Here is a 23,841-nt window from a genome sequence, read left to right on the forward strand (position 1 = left end):
CAATGCGGTAAAGTGGTAGCATTAGGAAGGGCATCAAGCTGTAGAAACCATGCGTAAACAGACACTGGAGCACAATGCAGTTCTTGGTCACATCGGATCCTGCTAAACCATTCAACCCCAGCCAGCATTGAATATGCACATTAAACAATGCTGTTGATGATTGCCATTATTTTTCAGCAGATTAACTGAATCAAGAGGCTTTTTAGTGTAGTTGTCTTTTGTCAATTGTTCAACCAACAAAACCACTTACTCATTCAATTATAGAGTATTCAACAGGCACTTCATCATCATCATTATCATCATCATTGTTTAACATCCATCTTCTATGCTAGCATGAGTGGTACAGTATCACAAGAGCTGGCCATGCACCAAACATCTGTGACTGTTTTGGCAGGATTTTTACAGCTGGATGCCCTTCCTAACACCAACCACTCAGCATCTGCCTGACAACTATTTTCCATCTGGTGAGATTTCACATAGTTTCCATCTCCACTATTTCACTAACAGGTCTTGAATTGACCAAATGTTATTGCAGAACGCTTACTCAAGGTGTGCATAGTGAGATGGACCTCAGAATCTCATGTTTGCCAGCCAAACTGCCACACTGAATATATCATCTTCCTCATCATCACTGTTTTAATGCCCCCCCTTTTCCATGATTTCATGGATCAGACAGCATTCATTGAAGCAGATCTTTTACAGCAGTGATGCTTGTTTACAAATATCACACAATGTCAAGCCAAGAAGACACAAACACGCACATATATATATATATATATATATATATATATATATGTTTGATAAGAGGAGGACTGAGGATTTGATGGGGATGCTGGGGTTGGACAAATCGGTGGAATGGTTGGCAAGGGTGAGTGGAGTGAGGTGGTATGGGCATGTGTTGAGGAGGGATGAAGAGCATGTTCTGAGGAAGGTGATTACATTTGAAGTAAATACAGCGTGAAAGTGAAGTAGACCGAGAAAAAGGTGGAGGGGGACAGGTAGAGGAGGAGATTGGGAGGGTTGGTTTGAAAAAGGAGGATGCCCAAAACTGGGAAAAGATGGTGTGAGGGCAGTTGCTATGGCGTTGAGGTAGATCTGGCCACCCCCGTTAACAGGGACAAAAGCTGGATTTAAAACACTGTATGATGATGATGGGTTTCTCCCAGTTTTTGTCTTTCAAATCGACTCAAGTCATCAGTTGGTTTGGGGCTATAATAGAAGACATCCAAAGTACCATGCAGTGGGATTGAACTTGAAACCACTTGGTTGGGAAACTCATTTCTTAACCACACAGCTGTACTAGTCCCTACTTGTTTCTATTATCAGACTGTAATCATGCTGAGTAAACTAAGTCTGTTTTTCTTGACTTGTCTATTCATGAACGGACTGTTCTGTGTTGTTTTGTCAGGGACCACACATTGAACCTTAGGTATAATTACAATGTCAGAAAATGTCACCAACATTGTGTTCGCTTAAAGTTTCTAATATTAAAAGTTTCTTTGTTAACTCTTTATATCATTACGGAGATGTACTTGCATAGCAAGTGACCTAATCTGAGATTGTGTGCTGAAACAAAAACAATTGCAGCATGGAAGATGTTTATAAGCCATTTAAAACACACACAAAAACTGTTAGATTCACTTCAGCATTTAAATTTGATTTGCCAAAACATTTTCATCACTTTGAGACTAAACCCAGAACCATGCAGTTGGAAAGCAAGCTTACCACCCAACCACTGCTAATACTGCACCTCTCTGCTAAGCCATATCAAGCCAGTGTGGAAGAGCTGGCTCATCCGAGTATGATCTCAAGTTCAAATTCATGGCTTCTACATCAGACTGTTGTTGGTAGAGAGGACAAGCTGAGGTTCTTGTCCTGCAGGGGACTGAACATAAGCAATCCAACCCAATATTATCATCATCATCATCATCGTTTAATGTCCGCTTTCCATGGGTTGGACTTTTCGTCCGCTTTCCATGGGTTGGACGATTTGACTGAGGACTGGCAAACCAGATGGCTGCACCAGGCTCCAATCTGATCTGGCAGAGTTTCGACAGCTTGTTGCCCTTCCTAATGCCAACCACTCTGAGAGTGTAGTGGGTGCTTTTACGTGCCACCGGCACAAGGGCCAGTCAGGCTGTACTGGCAACAGCCACACTCAAATGGTGTTTTTTACATGCTACCTACACAGGAGCCAGTCCAGCGGCACTGGCAACGACCTTGCTCGAATGCTTTTTCTCGTGCCACTGGCACAAGTGCCAGTGAGGCAACACTGGTCATGATCACTCTTGAATGGTGCTTTTTACGTGCCACCAGCACGGAAGCCAGCCAGCTGCTCTGGCAACGATCACGCTCGGATGGTGCTCTTAGCGCTTAGTACCTGCTTGATTTAGAAATGTTTTGTCACATCTTTATTTGTCATCCTATTTAATTTTTACCATCATTGTCACCCGATAAACAACTGCTGCTAAATACGATGTACATCCATTATTATTTCATGCAGTACATATGCAGAAGTGATCTTGAGTCCATTTTGCACCCTTTCCTTCAATGAATTGTTTGTTGCTCATCTTTGAAGTACATATGTGTGTGTTGGTACGTGTTTTACCGAAACTAGGTAAACATTGAATGTGCAGAAGCTAAAATGTGATTTTGCTGTGTTCTGATGTTGGATTCCTCTTCCAATATGTAAAGCATAAGGTGGTTGCAAGTGCAATACTTTTAATCATAGGTCTGCTGCATTTACAGTTGTCCAAGAGCTAAAATATAACAAGAATATACAATGAAAAGACATGTGCAACATAACAAAGCACATTTCACGTGAATGCATATATATATATATATATATATATATATATATCTTATAATTAAGGGCTAAAGAAGGTTATTCTATAGCCAATACACTGATTTATCCACCTATAATCCACTTGTTACAGGAAAATTGAACTGAAAGCAGGCAACTAACCTTTAGAAAATTTAAATTTCGTTATCTCTATATTGAATCAATTTCGGAATTAATCCCTATAAAGGATATATTCTTATATCTATAAGACTGCCATATTAATATGGCGATAACAATTAATTTCCAGTAACGCTGCCGTAATCTCTTTTAGAGAGACTTAGTAATTTTAATATTTCTATTATTGAAAACAAGTGGATGTATTCCACCGAAACTAGGTAAATAAAGCCTTCGAACAGAGACGATCAGTAGCGACACCTGCTGGGTCTGACTACGCTGCATTGATAAAGGGCAACTACCCTGAAACGCGTCTGTAGCTGTCTGACTGGCAGTGTGAAGCGGCTGACCTCCCTTGTTCGAAGGTTATAATGGACGCAGTTTGTGTGTCAAATAGCTAGCTTAAGGCGATGGCCTCATGGAGGTAATCAGCGACAGCTTTAGTCTTATATCTATAAGACTGCCATATTAATATGGCGATAACAGTTAACATATATATATATATATATATATATATATATAATATATATATGTCTATATTTTCATATATATATATATGTCTGTATATATGTCTATATATTCATACATACATACATATATATATATTATATATATAATTGGAGTAAAGATTGTTTGCCAACATAACATGGTAGTCCTGGCTTAGGACGAATGTTGCTTGTAATTTAGCCCCAGGAGACATTGTCTTCAGCTGGCTATACGACACGATCTGTGTCCTTATATTTTCGAACAAGGGAATCTAGCACTTCCACTCGGCTCAAAACAATATGTGATTCCCTTGTTAAAAAATATAAGGACACAGTTCATGTCATATAGCCAGCTGGAGATGATGTCTATTGGGGCTAAATTACAGCAATATTTGCCCTAAATCAGCACTGCCATGTTGTGTTGGCAAACAATCTTTACTCCTAAGCTCTGTTGCTGAATATCTCTCATTGTGAGATTTACAAACAATAATAGCTGGTTCTGCATGAGGAAACCACTCAAGTAGCTTGTTAGACATCCTATTCAGGCCATCTCTGAAATGTGTCAGAAATTTCATAAGAGACAACTTTGATATGCTAAATAACCTACAAACAGCCAGTGTAAAAATAGGTTTTATTTGTTGGCTTATAAAAGTATGGTTGACTTAAAAAAGGACAGATGGTCAAACTGTAATATCAAGTTGAGCAAAAAGTAAGCAGCGCTTTGAATTATAAAGAATGTGCACCAGATTTTTGCAGAGTTTTGAATCTTTAAACATCTTTTTGCAATTGTTTCGTAATGCAGACTTGCCCAAATACATCAATAAATTAGCATTGATATTTTCTTACTGTTGTTAAAATCATCTGAAATTGAATTGTCAAAGCGTGATATTTGAGCAATTTTGCTATTCAATTTCAAAAAAGGATATAAAGCAGCTGAAACAGCTTGCGATATCAACAAAACATTTGGTGAGGAAATGACCAGTGAGTGGTCAGATCGAAAGTGGTTTAAACAATTTCGCATTGGAGACCTGAGCCTTGAAGATTGTGAGCGTAGTGGACGCCATCTGTCATTGATGATGGCCAATTAAAGACTGTCATTAAGAAAGATCCACGTAAAACCACTCAATAACTGGCAATAGAACTTCAAGTTACCCAGAAAACTGCCTACAACCATTTTCACCTGATCGGAAAAATCAAAAAGGCTCAACAAATGTGTACCACATGATTTGAATGAAAATCAGAAAATGTGCAGATACACAATTTGCTCATCACTTCTTCTCTGTAACCAGACCGATCCATTTCTCGACCGTATTGTAACTTGCAATGAAAAGTAGATTCTGTACAATGATAAAAAATGTTCTTCTCAGTGGCTGGATGAAAATGAATCATTGAAAACCTTCCCTAAACTCAAGCTCTTCAAAAAGGTTATGGTGACTGTCTGGTGGTGTACTGCTGGACTCATCCACTATAACTTCTTACAACCCAGAAAAACCCTTACTGTAGAAACATGAAATTGCCAAAAGGAACACAAAACTGCTACTCCTCCATCCCAGACTGGTCAACAGAAGAGGGCCGATCATTTTTCATGAATACTCAACCACACATTTCACTAATTACACTCTGAAAGTTGAGGGAACTTGGCTATGAATTTCTTCCCCACCCAGCTTATTCCCCGGACCTTTATCCTATTGACTACCACTTTTTCAAGCATCTTGATGGTTTCCTGCTAGATAAGGAGTTCAAAAATCAAACCGATGCTGAAAGTGTGTTCAAAGAGCTCATCAGCTCCAGAACTCCAGAGTTTTATGTTACCGGAATAAACAAACTTGTAACTCGGCAAAAATGTGTTGATTGTAATGATACTTACTTTGATCAATAAAATTTCCACATTGTTGGAATATATTGTGATGAATTTCATGTCTCAAAATGTTGCTTACTTTTTACTCAGCCTGATATATTCTAAATCTATGAGAAGGATCAGAGATCCATTTTAAACAACAGCAACTCTTCATCTGTGGATTTGAAAATCTTTATTCAGTTGAAATACCACAACACATAGAAAAGGAGTCAATCATGGAAGGACTAAAATTTGTCTTAGAGAATAACTATTTTATGTCGAATGACAACTTTTTCCAACAAAAATCTGAGGCCATAATGGGAACAAAAACGGCTCCCTCCTTTGCAAATTTAGTTATAGGATATCTAGAAATGACTATACCAAAAAGTTTTACAAAAATATGAGAACTCATTCTTTAAATATATACAAGAAAATTGGAAAAGTTACCTCAATGACTACTTCATTCTCTGTTATTAAAGCATAAAGCATAGATAAATTTTAAATACTAGTCAATGGAATCAACAAAAATATTCAATTTGCTATGGAATATAGTCATAACCAACTCCAGTTTTTAGATTTAGGAAAAATGTCATCAATGAAACAGAGGTAAACATATACTTTAAAGCTATGTATACTAAAACTATTTACCTTTCAATTCATGCTGTCCGAGAAACATGCAAGTAAATCCCCCACATAACCTTATCAAAAGGATCTACAAAACTATCTGATGAAAACATCTGTGACCCATTACTTAAAGGCGTTAAGGATTTCACTTCTGGACAGGAATTTTCCACCATCCTTAATTGAATACAACAAACCAAGAAATTAAGTATTCAGGAACTAAGGCAAGCAATCTTAACAATGAGGCTTATAACATCATATTTCAAAACATACCGATACTGACTGAAAAAGGACCCTCAGGCTGAACCAAATCCTCCAAATACTTATCATAAAAAGCAAAAGACAGTTGAAAATCACTGAAAAATTAACAAAGGCCAAACTTTATACAATAATAACAATCAGCATTAAAAAAAATGTGGAAGATCCAACTTTGGCATATGTTTAAATCTGTCAAAAGAATTGAAGATTCATTTGAAAGAAGGACAGCGTTCCATAGTAAAAAATAATTTGTAACCTGTGCATCTGAAAATCTAATCTGTACAATTATGTTATATACTCAGGATGTGGGGAGAACTACATGAGGCAAACTGGCGTGTCCTGAAGACAGTGCATGACTGTATAGATAAAAAATTATAATACCAGAATACAAATCGAACTTGGTAAACATATAGACACATGTAGAGATAAGGAATAACACAAATTTCATGACCTCCCTCAACTATTAGTGAGGATTGCATAATAGTAATCCATCAACAAAAAAAAACAACAACTCTCATAATCGGATACTGTGGGAAAGAAAGGATGATAACTAAAAAAACAACAATTCCTACTGATTTTGTTACTACTACAACAACAGACTGATACAGCCACTGTAATGATGGCTGCTACCATTATTGGGACTGATACAGCCTCTACTGTTATGGCTAATACCATTGTTGCTGCTACTAATAGACTGTCACAGATACTATTACTACTGTGTCACTACCATTGCTACCACTAATAGCCACTACTTCATAACATCCCAAGTAAGAAGCGAAGGATACTTTCCACTGCCTGAAACTACTACTACTACTCAGCAGCCATAATACGTGTTGTGTGTGTTTATATATATATATATATATATATATATATATTCATAAATGAGGGTGAAAAATTAGATATTAATTTAATAATACCGTCAGTTTAACACCAAGTGGCCTAGCACATAGAAACCAGGGAGTACAAATTTATATATAAATATAAGAGAGTTAACGATAAGTGGCTAACTCTAGTGCTAGAAATAGCTCCATCTTCGGTGGCTATACCAGAATATATATATATATTTCTATATGCGTGTGTATATGTATTCATGTGTCTTTGTATAAATGCATGTGTATATATACACATACTAACTCATACGTCTGTGTATGTGTGTATTAATCAAGGCTCTTTCTAAAATTAATATTAATTTTATCGCTGACGAAGCTACAGGAGTACAGGGCAGCATTCAATTCTTTGCACTGTGAAGTTCTTTTAGCTGAAACAAATGTATGTTAATGAATGTAAAATTACGTAATTCTTGATTTCATGTAATTTATTATTTAATATTTTGTGTTTTATGCTACTGTCACCGTATGTATCTGGAAGGAAAACTGCGAAGTTTTCCTGTTAACGATTGCAGTTTAACGTTACCAGTAAATGCAAATATATTTCTCTTCGTCGGTCTGTGGTAAAAAAAGACTCATCAAGTGTGTGTGTGTGTGTGTGTGTGTGTGTGTTTGCACATGCGCAATAGCAATTTAGTCACTTATAAAATACCATATCGCTGGATAGGCTTATTGCACTATCTTTAAGATAGCGTGTACACTGTAGTGTATGTGTGTCTATGAACACATTCCCACGCGTCCGTCAACACTTATTTCCGTTGACGTCACTGGTTTTTGTTGGCCGCAGTTTTCTCTACATCTGGCCAAATCTAGCCAAGTGATGATATTGGCTTCTTTTGTGTTGGATATGAATGCTCGGCGTCTTATAGTTTTCGCTCTTCCTTGCTTTCCCCTTTCTGGTTGTGTCCATTTGAAAGCTGTTTGACAATGTCATTGTTCTGATGCCTATCGATAATACTTACTAGTTTTAGTCATCATTGTTCTCTGTCTACACTACTTAAATGACACACCCACGAATTCGTGAAGATCGGGTTACGAAAATTAGTATAAAATATATCTCCATTTCGTGCTCCTTTGTTTACAAACAGTAACATCTTACTACGTGTCTGTATTTTATATCTGCTCGATTTCCTAACATTTATTTCGTTCCACTGTTTCGCTTTTTCCTTCATTTTCATCTTTTCTTTATAACATCTTCAAACTTTCTAGTTTTTAAATTCTTTCAATCTTAAAAACCAAAAACGTGAAGCTGGTGTTTCTGATGAATCGATAGGAATCCAACAATGAAATAAAGGACTCTTTTCCTAGCCTTAGTTTATGACAGGGATCCCCGACTACCCGGCTGTGAATCATTGGTACGGGCCCGCAGAGAAAGAATAAATCTTCTTTCTCTTCTATTGAATGTCGCAGTCTGCAGGGTGTTTTTGCATTATATATGTATTATATATATATATATTAATTAAATCATATACCCTTTATTGTGTTTTTGTTATGCGCACGGTCGTTGAAAAACTTGTAGTCAGTCCATGTTAAAGCTTTGTAATCGCTGCTCTGTTTTATGAAAAATCACGCGTAATATCTATGCATACTTTTAATATAAATGCGCACATAGAGGAGCGGTCCCAACCGTTGACCTTTCAACGGTGTATAGAAACTACATTATCCAGTCTTATTCTTTTTACTTAAAGACTGTGGTGTGATTTAAGGAATATTTGCTGCTATTTCTAACAGACCGAGTCCCATTTAGAAAAAAAACTTCTTCTTCCCAAGTTATCTTCCCTTAATGCAATCCGACGAGGACCATCACTACTTCTTTTCCTTTTACTAATTTTAATTTTATTGTTTATGAGTATGTTTTTTTTAAATTTTTATGGTGGTTGTTTAAAAAGTTCGATATTTGTATTTTAGGAATGTTTATGAATTCCTTTCAAAAGCCGCCTGAAGTTGATTTTACATTGCAGCAACACATTTTAAAAGCTTCTACGTCAGTCATGGGGCAACATGTGGTCCTCGGTACTTTCTGAATGGTACACCCAACGAAAAATTACCATAAAATTATTTAGTCGTGCTGCCAACCTGATGGTGAGGTGTATCTCATGCGGCCGGCTGCTCGAAAAAGATTGCTTTTGCCTGCTCTATGTTGTCACTCGAACATGCTAGAAATTCAAATCTCTCAAATCACATACCATATGAAAAAAAAAAAGAGAAAGACCGGATTTTTTCGGTTTAAACGGCAGTTTTTTCTAGCGGTGTCATATGAAATTGTCACCCATAATTATGACCCTATTATCGATCTATTGCATTTCAATCTATTTTAGATTTAGGGTTAGGGGTGGGAGGAAGGGTATTTTTTTTCTTCACAAATGTAAATAAACCCAATCTGTTTCTTAAACGAGGGACATACAGCACAGAATGTTTTCACCTCAATAGACGGTCATTGATTGGTTAAAATTACCGAAATTAAAGACCAAATATCTTACAAACTACAGAATTTTCTCAATAAAGCCAAGAGAAAAAGATGTTTTATAAGCACATTCTACCAGTATACGAAGTTTAAACTTTTTTAGTTACCTAGAAATTATGTTAAAAACTGCCGTTCAAACCGAAAAGATCCGAATTTAATATTTAGTTGGGTTAACTTTCGCTATATGTTGGGATAAATAAAGTCGTGGGGGTCTGATGGAAATTTAGCTGCTATTTCTGGTAGCTCAAGCGACCACATCGAAATTCCTCCGCATGCCTTTGCGGTTATTATTGTAGTTTATAAAAAAAAGCTCCTTTTTTACTGAACAGGGAACAGAAAGAAATTAACTACAGGGAAGATAATAGAAATTAACATGCTTAGGATAAGTTGAACGTGTTTTGTCTAACGAAGAAAAGACCTCACTCGTATGTATGTGACAAATAAACAAACTAAATTACTTCCCATGTGGGTTGGTTTATTATGCCAAAAGAAAAAAAAAAGAATCAGCCCTGGTCGCGCTGCCTGCTGACTTTTATATTTCTCTGTTGTCGCTAATGTTTCTTTCTCACTCTGTCTCCCTTCTCTTTGGCCAAACACAAATACACACGTGTGTGTTGGTGGGTGTGTTGCTATGAAAAAAGAGTGTGTAAAATGTAGAAGGAAGCAAATAGAAAATACCCAGAATCCTTCCTGGCGTCTAGCCTTCCTCTCTCTCTCTCTCTCTCTCTCTCTTCCTCACTCATATTTCATCCGCCTTTCTTCTCTCTCTCTCTCTCTCTCTTTTCCTCACTCATATTTCATCCGCCTTTCCTTCTCTCTCTCTCTCTTTTCCTCACTTATATTTCATCCGCCTTTCCTTCTCTCTCTTTCTCAAATTCTTTTGCCTCATTATTTTATCTTCTTTGCTTCGTTTTCTATTTGCGTTTTTTGTTAATTAAAAGCAACATTTATTTCGACGAAGACCATCACTATTTTTTTTCCTCTTTTTTTACAGATTCCAATCATTATTTATCCCGCCTCTTGTCAACCTTTTCACATCCTTTCCGCTCCCCCACTTTTTGTCCGTCACACTCATAGCTATTCTCACTTCCTGTTTCTCTCCTCGACCCCACGTTGGTTTTTCCATTTGAACGTTACCGCATATCTCTCTATCTATCACTCACTCTCTCTCTTTTTCTGTCTTTTTTTATTTGTCTTTCTTTCTTCTGTAAACTAGGCTCTGAATCAGAAACGTTCACCCTGTAGATCAAATCTATTCATCACATACATACATTCACACACACACACACACATATATATATACATACATATATATATGTACAATTTATAGCAAAGCATATTTCATGGATGATTATAAAACTTGCTTGCGGTAGACATTTCGGTAAGATTTTCAGTAAATTTATATTACTTTTTTGCTTCTTCTCACTTCGATTTTCTACTAAATTTATTTTCTATTGTCAAATTTGACCTGTAATGTTTAAGGGCGAGGGAAAAGAGAAATAAAAAGTAAAAAAACATACACCTCTCATTTTTATTTTGTAAGTTTAATACACATCAAAGTGGATAGAAACTTCACGCATCGCTTTCTACTTATACTACAAACACGAAGCTATCTTTTCTCTGTGTATTGATGTTATCCGTCTGAATATTTACGCATTTTTTATTTCGATCAAAGTATTCTTTAAAACCCACTATTATTATTCTGGAGTGTCCATACTAAAAAAATATTTGTCTATTTAAGGTGGTTTTTCTGTGTACATATTCTTCGCTTGATGATAAGGTGAGGTTCGCAGGAGGCATTTACCTGTAGACAAATACCTTTTATATTTTACTTGTTGGACTTTAACCATTCTGGAGCTGTGCCTTCAAGGGTCACAGTCAAACAAAATCGATCCGTATTTTTTAAAGCCATGTGTTCTCATCGGTCTTGTCGGACAGTTAGGTTATGGGGATGTAAACAAACCAACACCAGTTGTCAAGCGGTATCTTTTAGTTTCCGTCTCCCAAATCCACCCCCAAGGTGTCACGCAGTGGCACTTAATTGGAAACCGTAGTTGGAAAGCAAGTTTCTTACTACACCTGCGCCTATCAGTATTGTAATATATTAATAATAATTACTAACTAAATTAGATAATTACATTGTGGAAGAACCGTTTGTGACATTTAAGAGTGCGTAAATAATATTCAGTTTTCGTTTGTATTTTAATAACCGAAGTGTTAGGAATTTCCCCCGTCGTTGCTGGTACATTTTAATATCTATCTAAAACACCAGGATTTCTTTCGGTTCTATTTTTCATGCTTTTATTTAAGCATGGCAGTAGCTATGTTTTATATGTTAAGATTAGACGTATTATAAATATTTTCACCAACGCTCGAACATATTCTATTACTGATTTTCTCTTCTCATTGGATTGGATCTATGCTTGTACCAACACGAACACTTCGATCTTCACCTTGCGGCCGTCGGCATGGCGTTCGTACGCTTTCTTACCCAGAAGGGAGGTTACTCTTCAAATAGACAAGGGGGCGCCACATTTTTTTTTATTGCCCGAGATACAGATTAATTTACTAAATGGAAAATAGACCAATTTGTACGTGCGTCTGCAAAGCGTTCCAGTCGTAAGCCATCATCAGGTCATTAAAGAGCGTTCCAAAAGTTGACCATATTGTTCTTTTACCAAAATCTTTGTTTTGGTATACTTTTTATTAAAAAGACGCACAATTCGGTTTTTGAAACAACCCATTACTGTCCTCTCGGATAATGTTGTGACCTGTTGTAAAAATATAGGAAAAGGGTAATACTAGCGAACAGTGGTCCCGGTGCGCGCAGTCGTGCATCCGCGCTAGCTAGTTTGTAAGTAGTCGATCCTATAACGACTACCTAACAAAGTAAATAAAACACAAAATTAATTTTTTTTTTTTACACAAAGCAAATAATTTTTGTTAAAGTAAATAAAACACAAAAACACAAAGTGAATAATTTTTTAAACAAAGTAAATGAAACACAAGAACACAAAGTAAGGATCGACGAGTCATGACAAGCTAGCGCGAGTACGCGTGTGCGCGCACCGGGACCACTGTTCGCTAGTGGTACCATACGTGTACAATAGCACAAACAGGATAGGCAGTAATAATACATACACACACACTTAAAAATTAAATTGCATCATGAATAACCTATTTTCAAAACTGCCTATTCCTGTGTTTGTGCTATTGTACTCGTATCATCAGTTGGTTGTTATCTCTTCATTGGCTGTCACTGAAGATTTCACATGTTGATTATGTAACTTATAGTCGTTTTTTGTCAATGAAACGTACGTAAGTTGATGTAACAAAACAAAAACAATCGTTTTTGTTTTATTTTACATACACACACTCTCTCATACACACACGTCCTTTATCTTTTGCTTGTTTCAGTCATTTGACTGTGGCCATACTGGGGCACCACCTTGAAGAATTTTAGCCAAATGAATTGACATCAGTACTTATTCTTTTTCAACTTGGTATTTACTCGTCTTTTTTGCCCTACTGCTAAGTTTCGGGGACATAAACACACTGACACTGGTTGTCAAGTGATGTGGTGGGGGAACAAGCACACATACACACACATATATTTATATATATATGTGTGTGTGTATATATATTTTTGGGTTAATATAGGGCGTAACAAATATCAGAAAATCAAAAAAAAAATGTGTGTAATAGGTGTAAAACAACTTCCTATGAACGAATATGAAAAAAAAAATTCGCGCACGCGAAAGGGGGGTGGGGGAGAGGCCTCGGAAAATTCACATCGGGAAGTTCCGAAAGCGTCTGAGGAGCTAACCCGGGCACCAAAACAAAAAAAAAATAGTGTAATATGTGTAAAACAACTTGCTCTAAACGAATATGACAAAAAAAAATGCGCTCTCGCGAAAGAGGGGTGGGGGAGAGGCCTCGGAATATTTATATCGGGAATTTCCGAAAGCGTCTGAACCGGGCACAAAAACAAAAACAAAAACAGCGTAATAGGTGTAAAACAACTTGCTCTAAACGACTATCATGAAAAAAATGCGCGCTCGCGAAAGGGGGGTGGGGGAGAGGCTTCGGAAATTTCACATCTTCAGTCCACGGCCTTTAAACTAAGAAAAAATAGTGTAATTGGTGTAAAACTACTTGTTCTAAACGAGTATCAAGAACACACACTCACACATGAATCATAAACTCCGTATTTCGCAAAAAAAAAAAATAAAGAGAAAATTCTGGAAAAAGTGAAGAAATGTTGGATCTCATTCCTTGGTTAAAGCTATTTTAAACATTAAATTTATGCTTTTCTTTGAAATAGTTCAGATATATGCAATTCTTCTCACTTATTAAGATGCATTTATCAGAAAAAAAGAGACAGAAAAAAAATTATTTTGTGTCAATCCTTCCCTAATTATCCTTTATTAATTAGTTTTGGCGTGTATTTTTTTCCCAATTTATTTTTTCACCTTTACAACACTGTTTAGTAAAGCAATTAATTATCTTTTAATTTGCATATTTGACTTATTAATCAAAATTCTCTAGATGTAATATATACTAAGTAATGCATCCTTCATTTATGTGTTCCGTTCTGTATTATGCATGCGTGACTGTTTGTATGAAAGTGTGTTTAACTGTGCACATGAATGTGAATATTAAAGAACATATTTATTTACTATGATTGTTATTTTCAGAACAAATAAATCTTTTGGCTGTTATGTTATTGATGTTATTATTATTGCTAGTTAAAGGGTGGTGACTTGGCTGAATATTTTGAGTCTTGTAGTATGTAGTTGTGTTAGTCAATATTCTGAGTTCAAATCCAACTCATTTCTTTATCATCATTATCGATGGACCACTCAAAGAGGTATGTATACATTATCATTTTCGTAACATAATTTCTGTAGTATTTCAAGATGTTTCTGACACGTATTTTGATTCACATGGCGGAGATCCAACATTTCTTCACTTTTTCCAGAATTTCTTCTCTTTATTTTTTTTTTTTTGCGAAATACGGAGTTTATGATTCATGTGTGAGTGTGTGTTCTTGATACTCGTTTAGAACAAGTAGTTTTACATCAATACACTATTTTTTCTTAGTTTAAAGGCCGGTGGACTGAAGATGTGAAATTTCCGAGGCCTCTCCCCCACCCCTCTTTCTCGAGAGCGCATTTTTTTTTTCATATTCGTTTAGAGCAAGTTGTTTTACACATATTACACACTATTTTTTTTTGTTTTGGTGCCCGGGTCAGCCCCTCAGACGCTTTCGGAACTTCCCGATGTGAATTTTCCGAGGCCTCCCCCCCACCCCCCTTTCGCGTGCGCGAATTTTTTTTTTCATATTCGTTCATAGGAAGTTGTTTTACACCTATTACACACATTTTTCTTTTGATTTTCTGATATTTGTTACGCCCTATATTAACCTATTTTTGCCATTCTGCTAGGTGACGGAGACATAAATACACCACCGGTTGTCAGGTGATGTGGTGGGAGAACAAACATTAGTACAAATTCATGCACACACACACGCACATATATACATATATTGGGTTGGTGCATAATTATTGCGGCTTTTTTTCAACGAATTTTATTCAACAATAGCAACATGTAACAAAAACATCCTTAATGATTTTTCCGGAGTATATTCACCATCTATTTCAATTACTGCTTCCCATTTTGTTTCACAGACGGTCAGACCGTCATTTAAAGATGTTTTTGTTGAATATTGTTATTGTTTTTGTTTGGGGGAAAAAAAGCTGCAATAATTATGCACCAACCCAATATATAGGGGACTGCAAGCAAGTAAACGAACAACAGTTTTTAAGAATGGTGATGTTTTCCTTTATTTATTAAACACATGTGTGTGTGTGTGTATTGGCAATGACATGAACTGATGTACCGATGCCAGGACATTAACCATCACTGAGTAAATGACAAAAGGCTGAGGTGATTGGCAATATTTAGTACTTGAGAAGACCTGCCTACCTTTGTAAAACAGGTTCTGGAAGTACAATCAGTGCGGTTTTCTGTAAATATATCTCTCAGAGTGTAGTATTCTGCTGATCTAGTTAAATGTGACCAGAACCGCATAATTCACCTGCTTTTCCCTAATACCAATTATCTTCCTTATTACTGGAAACCACTTTATTTGTTATCCTTTCTCTGTTCTTAATAATTCCATCCACTTTCTACATTGATTACCTTCAATCGCCTCTCTCTTTCTCTCATCCTCTCATCTTTCTCCTGTCTACTGCCTTTATTACTAAGCTGCTACTCTTCACCCCCTCCTTTTTCTACATGTTCAGTCATTTCTACCTCCCCCTAATTCCTGTATCTTTAGTCACTCTCAACTAAATTTCTACAGTTGTGACCTATTCTCCTACTTTCCTTCTACTCCTGTTTGTCATTATATTCACCCTCTACCCCATTCCATATCTCTAACCATATCTCCCTTTCTTTTTCTCTCTTATAACCTCTATCCACCCAATTCGCTTCTACTCACCTTGTTCCTGACACTTGTTAGGTGATGAAAGGTTAGTGTGACAATGAAACAGAAACAGGTGTCTTGCTGTAGAAGAGATACATGGTTACTCAGTCAGGGAGAAAGAGAGAGAGTGGTCAAGACTAGCCCTCAGGTTTTTCTGTTGGATCGTCCAATTGTCCTCCAAGTTATATTTCTCCAATTCCTCTCTTGTCAGATGTTTTCATTTGAATATTTCTAAATTTCTGTCAGTTTGCTGGGTCGTTGAGCTTCCATAGCCTTCTTTTCCAGAATGGTTCATTTCTCTGAGTCCTTCTAGCACTCTAAATTCTGAAGAACTACCAGTAACCTATGTTGGGCTGCACATTCTTCACCTGAGGAAGATTTTACATTTGTGAGCGTCTGTTTATCTCATTGCCTGGTGAGGATGTAGTCAATCTAGTTCATGTGCTCACCAGACTGATTGGTGATCATATGGCTGATCAAATCATTTGCATCACAGAATTCCAGCATCCTTGTTCCCTCATTCCTTTAGCCAAAGCCATAACCTCCATGCATACCATGGAATCTATGTGAGTGCTGCTCAACATGTCCATTGAAGTCACCAGCCACAATAACTAAGTCTCATTCATTTGCCATTGAGGTGGCCCTCAAGAAGACAGCATAAAATTGGTCCTTCTGATCATCAGCCAGCCCAGGCTGTGGAGCATAAGCTGAAAATAGAGAAATTGTTACACTTATCTCTGCCTAACTACCCTATCACATACTTTGACTACCTCAATTACCTTATCTACCCATTTTCCCTCCAAAGTATGTTCTCACCACCCACCCCATCATACTTGCCTACTCAGGGGTATTTAAACTTGTTTCTTACCCGTGAGGACATCATCAGAGGCTCCCTTCCATCTTACTTCTCTCACACCACACACACACATCTACAAGTCATCACTCCAGCATTTCAATAATCTCACCAGTCCTTCCTTTCATTGGGTTGATAGTGATGGTGGTGGCCCTGAAATTGTGGACTTGGGAGGATGAGTGGGAAGACAGTTGTTGTGGAACTTTTGTCAGCACATAAAAGGAAGACTTGGCAGAGGGCTTTGGTACATGGTTAATTCACTCAAAGAATTACAGTTTCCTCAATCCTGTACAGCACCTTGAGCAAACATCAAGGAAAGTGGAGTAGGAAATGGTTCTAGGGCTTCAGGTTGACTAGGAGAGAGGATAGCATGGCTACATAGCAAAGTTTATATATGTAGTCTACATATATTACCCCCTCCCATATATATGTGTGTAATGATGATATATATATATGTATATTTAGTTGTGGCCAAAAGTTTGGAAAAAAATTTAATTAGCAATATATTATTACTCCTTACAATAATATGGTGGATATAAGAATTTTGATTTAAAAAAAAATGTTCCAGAGTTTTGGCCTGCATGCATTCTTGTCCCATTTTTGTATTTTTTATATATAAAAATACAACGGCGGCATACGTACACTTTGGTCTCTTATATGTAAGTATATATATATCTAAATTTTGTAGGACTCTATTATTCTTTCTATTCGTTCATTCCACTCTTCTTTCTTTCTCTCCCCCTCTCTCACATTTCCTGGCCTTCTCTTCATGTTCACCTCTCTTTTTTTTTCACGACCAGCCATAATTCTTCTATTCCTCTGCCTCTACCTCTCTCTCTTCTCCCCATATGACCAGTGTTCGGCCAAGCCTGACCTTTCTTGGTTCCACTACCATCCATGCAACATCTATATTCCTCCCTGTGCCTGTCAAATCTTATGTCCCTGCTATAAAGCTTTACTTTACTTCCACACTTTAATTCGTCCTTATTTGAAAGACACTTGTTGTTCATATCCTGTTATTTGTATTTGTGTACCATTTCTCTGTCCTTTTTCTGTTGTTTTCCTATACATTCACTGCTTTCTTTCAAGGAATCTAGTGCTCTTAGCTTAGTTTTTCTTTGGGGCTGGCCAGATTGGAGCAATCTCAAGTATAACCAGCTGAAATTGCAAAGATAATCTGGAACTCGACTTAGGAAAGAAAACTCCGAATGACTCGTTCTTATTTTCTTTCTTTCTTTCATCTGACTGGATGTTTTGCATTCTTGTCTCATTTTTGTATTTATATATATATATATATATATATATAGGCTTGGCCAAAAGTCACCTGACAGTAAATCAAAACCATTTAATTCCAAGATTTATTCATGTTTAACAACTGAATGACTTTAATAAAAACATCTAAATATGAAACATCATGAAAATTGTTCAAACTGAAGTCCTTGAGTGGCATATTTTTCCATTCAAGTCAGTACAGAATTACAGATGGTATTTATGGAATCTTGATTTACTGTCCAATCTTGATTTACTGGCCAACCCTCTTTATACACACACATACACAAACACACAGTGGCTTATGCTTATATGTATACAGTTTGTATAGGTGCATGCACACAAGTATATGGTAGCAGGAGAAATGACACCAAAATATATTCAGACATAGGATGGATGGAGTGTATAGTGAGTTGTCAATGAAGGAATTTATTTATGTTTAAATGAAAATGGTGGTGGGGTTCAGGGAGGCAGGAGATGGTGGCTATGAGAATCTGTAGTTTCCTTTAATTTTATATATACTTCTCTTGACCCTAGACCTAAGTATTTCTGTGGAACACTTGTATTTAAGTAGGCTGAATATGGAATTGCTGCATTACATTGTCATAAATTGAGTGTAATATTTCTATTTCTATGATGTTGGTTGTGGTTTGATTTGAGTTGTGATATTAGGCACCTGTAGCTAATCTTAGCATTGTCCTCATTGAAGATTTTATATTGTGTGCTGTGGTGAAAGTCCTACTTATTTAACTAAAGTCGTTATCAGCTGTTAGACCCTCTGTTTATGATATATGAAGTTGAACCTGATGATCATTTCCCCATTGCTTTGTTGAGGCATTATCATTATTTTCTAGTTTTTGTCGGTATCCACTTCTTGCTAATGCATCTTTATAGTAGGGTGTAGATTGGCTAAATATTTAGATTCTGTCAAGCTCATGTTGCTTGCTTCTTTTACTCCTCATCTTTCAGACATGCTGGAACACTGCTTTGAAAGGTTTTAGTCAAATAAATTGACCCCTTTACTTAGGTTTTTATGTTTTTGGGGTCTAATATTTACCTCTTTTGGTCTCTTTTGCCAAGCAGTGGCAGATGGTCACACCTACACACACACAACAGGCTCCTGTACATTTTCCAACTACCAATTTGAAATCCTCTCCGGATGTAGAATGATTTCACCAATTCTTAAAAAATTATTCTTGTATACATATATAGAATATGCTTTGCATCATTCAAGTATTCCAGGCCAGTTCTGTTTAAGTACATCTATAGCATTCTTATCAAAATTATTAACAAATGGTGTGAGCATCACCTTGAGGCTGTCATTAGAATTCTTTGGGACTTTCCTGTACACACAGACAGAACCAACAAAGCTAATTAACTGGACATTATTGTGGAAGACCAAAATGATAAGTTTATTGACTGGATTGATATGAGTTTCTGTTCTGCTTCTAATGTCAGCCTTGATGTCTTAGAATTTTGTTCATAAACATCTTACCCATTTTAAAATGTGGATTAAAGCATTTTGATGAAGTGGTATTTAATTGCTATATTAAACTAACCTTGAAACTCAGATTGTTATATGTTAAGTCAATATTTATATAGGTAATGGTTGTATTTTTTTTTCTTAATTTTTGCAGGTTTCTGGTATCAATTTCTTCCAATGCAAGTTACATGGTAATATATGACAGAGGAAGCAACAAAATACCAATGAACGGTTTTTCAATGAGAATAGTTTAAAATCTTGCAAGATGTTGTGAGATCTATTCATTGAACCATTTTGTCATGAGGAACAGTAAATATTGTTGAAAAAATCTTTTTGGAAAATCTTGTAAATAACTTGGTCAAGCACCCTACAAGATGGAAGTCACTGAAAACTCGCAGCAGAAATCTTATGGTATTAGTGCTTCTGTCACAATATTAAGACCAAAATCACCCACTAAATCAATATGTGACAAAAATTTTATAACATTTATGGAAACGAATCTCAATGAGTCCTTCAGTAATGAAGAATCGGGGAACTCGTGGGAAGAGATATTGTGTGCTTTCTCTGCTCCTTTTCTCTTTCGTTCACCAAATGGCTCATTTCTTCCCAATGTTAACATGCAGATGTACTGGTGTAACTTCTGTCGATTTAAATGCCAAGAAAAACAGAAGATGATTGAACATTCTCAAACCCATCGCTTCAAGTGCAACTACTGTGATAAGGAGAGTTATCTACGTAAAGACATCATCAAACACTCGATGAAGGTTCATAATGAGTACAACCAAATTAGACAAGCCCTTAAGTCATGTGCCCTTTTGGATGACTACCTAGCACAAAAAGAGATGACCTTGAAGGAACAAAGTGATGACTTTGACAAAATAACTACAAATGAGCATAATTATTTTGCAACTTACAATATCAGCAAAGTAACATCGACAGAGCCTTGTCAGTCATCGGTAGATGGTGACAATTCAACTAAAGAATGTGAAGATATTGATAATATAACTCCGAGTATTTTGGAAATGCCCAGTAATTCTCTGATTTCAGAAACAACTGAGCAAAAATCACTTTCTTATGATCCTACAAAGGAACAAAATCTTACTTTAGAATTAAATTCTGGTGCTAGTCAGTCAGTGTCTGTAGTTGTGGATAGCTATATAAATTCCACTATGAATCTTGTGAAAGCTGATGATGCAAACAACACTGCTTCTAAATCACAACCCAGCTCGGCCAGTGACTTAAAAGCATCTGATACATATTCAGGGCCCCTAATTGTGTCAGTTCAGAGTTTGCATCCTGATAGTGCAGATAAATCCAACAGTAGTATATCTCATACGGAGGTTAGTACAACAGACTTAAACACCCCAACAAAGCGAAAAAGAGAAGGTCCATCGGACAGTGATAGTTATCCAGAGGATGAGGATATTGATCCTGATTATGATCCTGAAGAATATAAACCAAATCGCAGAATAAGTAAAAGAAGGTTATCAGAAAGATTGAAAACCTCAGGTAAATCCAAATATTCAGGTACTCCTGTCACTAACCTTCCTCCTGGTACAAAGTTTTGGCGTTGTAGATACTGTAAGTGTAGATCAAGTAAAATTGAAAAGATTGTTATGCATTTGAAAGCTAAACATAGCAACAAACCCTTACGTTTTATATCCCATATTGTTGGGAAAAATGGTCAAATAACTGAACTTCCAGAAAAGTCTCTGAATGAATCTACAACACCTACAACACCTAAAACCGAACCCACACCAGTAGAGAATAAGGTAAAACCAAGCATCTCTGAGACTAAAACTATAGACCTTGATGACAAGAAGGAGGACAAACAATATTTATGCTTTTTCTGTGACACACTGTTTAGCAATATGAATGAGGTCCGACAACACATGTTTAAAGTACACCCCAGCCGAAAGTTTTACTGCATAGATACTGCTCTAAAGGAGCAAAACAAAGAATACCATACTTTCTTCTGTTGTCGCCACAAATGCAACTTTGTAAATGTCGATCCTGAAGAGTATGTGAGTCATGTAGAGAAATGCACTCCCATTCCTTCAGTTGAAGTAGATCCGGGGACAAAACCCACCGGTTTGCAACAAACGGTTTTATTTGCCAAGAAACTGATTAGTCAAAAAGATTCTAAATCTAATCATTCAAAAAAAAAACACAGTCATTCCAAAGACAAAGACACTGGTTCAAAAAAGACAGATAACAGTAAGTTGACGACTAAAGACACACTCTATAGTTGTCATAGTTGTGATTTCTCGGCATTAGGTAATACATCGATAAAATCACATATATTATCTAAACACCCAGATCTCGCATTGAGTGCTTTGGTGAAGAAAGAGAACAACTCATTAGAATTTTACTTCTTTTGTTCTAAATTAGATTGTGATTTTGTAGCTCAGCAAAAAAGTGAGCTGATAAAACACAGTAAGGAAAAGCATGGTGAAGAAATGCTAGCTGTTGATAGTAAAGATATTGATGTAAAACCAAAGATAACGGCCATCAAAACTGAAGATTCCATTAAAAAGAGCAATGTAACATATATGCCAGCTTACGAGTGCCTATACTGCGAGTCTTCCTGTATCTCTACTTCATTAACTAACATGAAACGTCATGTGCAGGAGGCTCACCCTTCAGAAACAATTGTAGTGCGTGATTGTATCGCATATAAATGCAAACGTCCTTCCCGCATATATGTCTGTGACAACACTGGATGCATTTTCAATGATCTGGACTATAAGCAATATCTGATCCACGTTTCAGCACACAAGGACGGTGTGTTGTATGAGTGTTTGTCATGTCCAACTTGGGCCAGCCAAGACAAAGATGCTTTTGTAAAGCATGTTAAGAAAGAATCGAATAAAAAACACAGCCTAGCTGAACTGCAGACTTCTATGAAGCCTGATGGCTCTATCGTATTGAAAAAAGCAGATGGTACTACTATTGAACAGTCTGTGAGAATTACAGAAGCTTCTAAACCATCTGCAAATTAAAAAACAAAAGCATAGAAACAAACATTTTTTCTAAATCACATTAACTCTTTGAAATAGTAAATCTTTAACTTCATTCTTCATAATATTTAGTATGTGGTTCTACATACTGTTTCTCTTATATTTGTACAATAAACTTACTTGGTATTCATTCAGTTGCCAAACAATACATTTGGTTTTACCGTGTTGTCTTTTTCATTTGTGTGTGTCTATGTCTAGCTTGGCTCTTTGTAATGTAGACCTGTTTTTGTTAATTGTTTGTATATTCTTTTACTTGTTTCAGTCATCTGGCTGCGGCCATGCTGGAGCACTGACTTTAGTCGAGCAAATCAACACCAGGACTTATTCTTTGTAAGCCTAGTACTTTATCGGCTGTCAAGCGATGTGGAAGGAACAAACACACACACGCACACATATATATATATTAACGATGGGCTTCGTTCAGTTTCCGTCTACCAAATCCTCTAACAAGGCTTTGGTCAACCCGAGAGTATAGTAGAAGACGCTTGCCCAAGGTGTCACGCATTGGGACTGAACCCGGAACTGTGTGGTTGGTAAGCAAGCTACTTACCACACAGCCACTCCTGCGCCTATATTTATATATACAGGACTTGCCCTCAATCCCTATTGAATTGTTCTGTCAATTGCTTATATTCATTTATTCATACATACGCATAAATATACATGATTTGACCTCAATGCGAGACAATGTCCAATCTTGTGATTGTCCAAAGCCGGACTTGGTAGTCATACAACATCTCATGATACCCTAACAATAACAGGCACTTCCTCAATAACCTTCTGGTATTTCCTTTCACTTTCATGACAAAAGCATGAAGGTTTGCAGCGGGTCTGAACAAGACATGCAAATGTGAAGTGGGCCTGAAGAGCCACTTACATAAAAGAGATGGCTGCCTTCTGTAAAGAAGTGGCAACCAGTAACTATATTTATAGGTGAGGGACTATATATATATATATATATATATACAATTGCAGCGTGGAAGGTGTTTGTAAGCCATTTAAGAAACACACAAAAGCCGTTCGATTCACTTCAACATTTAAGTTTAATTTGTCAAAATATTTTCGTCGCTAAAATCCGCGACCTTTTCACTGACAAAAATCCGTGCTGCATCTGAGAAAGTAACAGTTAGTTCGTCACAGGTACGTATGTATGTGTGTATGTATACACGCATGTATGTATGTACGTACATACGCCTGTGTATGTATGTATACATGTAT

At 36.6% G+C, this 23,841-nt stretch overlaps 1 protein-coding gene across 2 annotated transcripts in view; it reads left to right on the plus strand.

Moving 5' to 3' along the window:
* The window catches only part of LOC115216359, a 42,046-nt gene extending 19,275 nt beyond the window's left edge, over positions 1-22,771 (plus strand). Inside the window, exons 1-2 of one of the 2 annotated variants that reach the window (XM_029785623.2) lie at positions 10,534-10,889; positions 19,758-22,771. In XM_029785623.2, coding sequence (XP_029641483.1) covers positions 19,978-22,605 — 2,628 coding nt within the window. In that variant the 5' untranslated portion in view covers positions 10,534-10,889; positions 19,758-19,977 and the 3' untranslated portion in view covers positions 22,606-22,771. Of the gene's footprint in view, positions 1-10,533; positions 10,890-19,757 lie in introns of those variants that run through there. The other variant, XM_029785624.2, reaches the window with a different exon arrangement.
* The last annotated feature ends 1,070 nt before the right edge of the window (positions 22,772-23,841 follow it).

Source organism: Octopus sinensis, linkage group LG10, assembly GCF_006345805.1.
Source record: "Octopus sinensis linkage group LG10, ASM634580v1, whole genome shotgun sequence".
Lineage (NCBI taxonomy): Eukaryota > Metazoa > Mollusca > Cephalopoda > Octopoda > Octopodidae > Octopus > Octopus sinensis.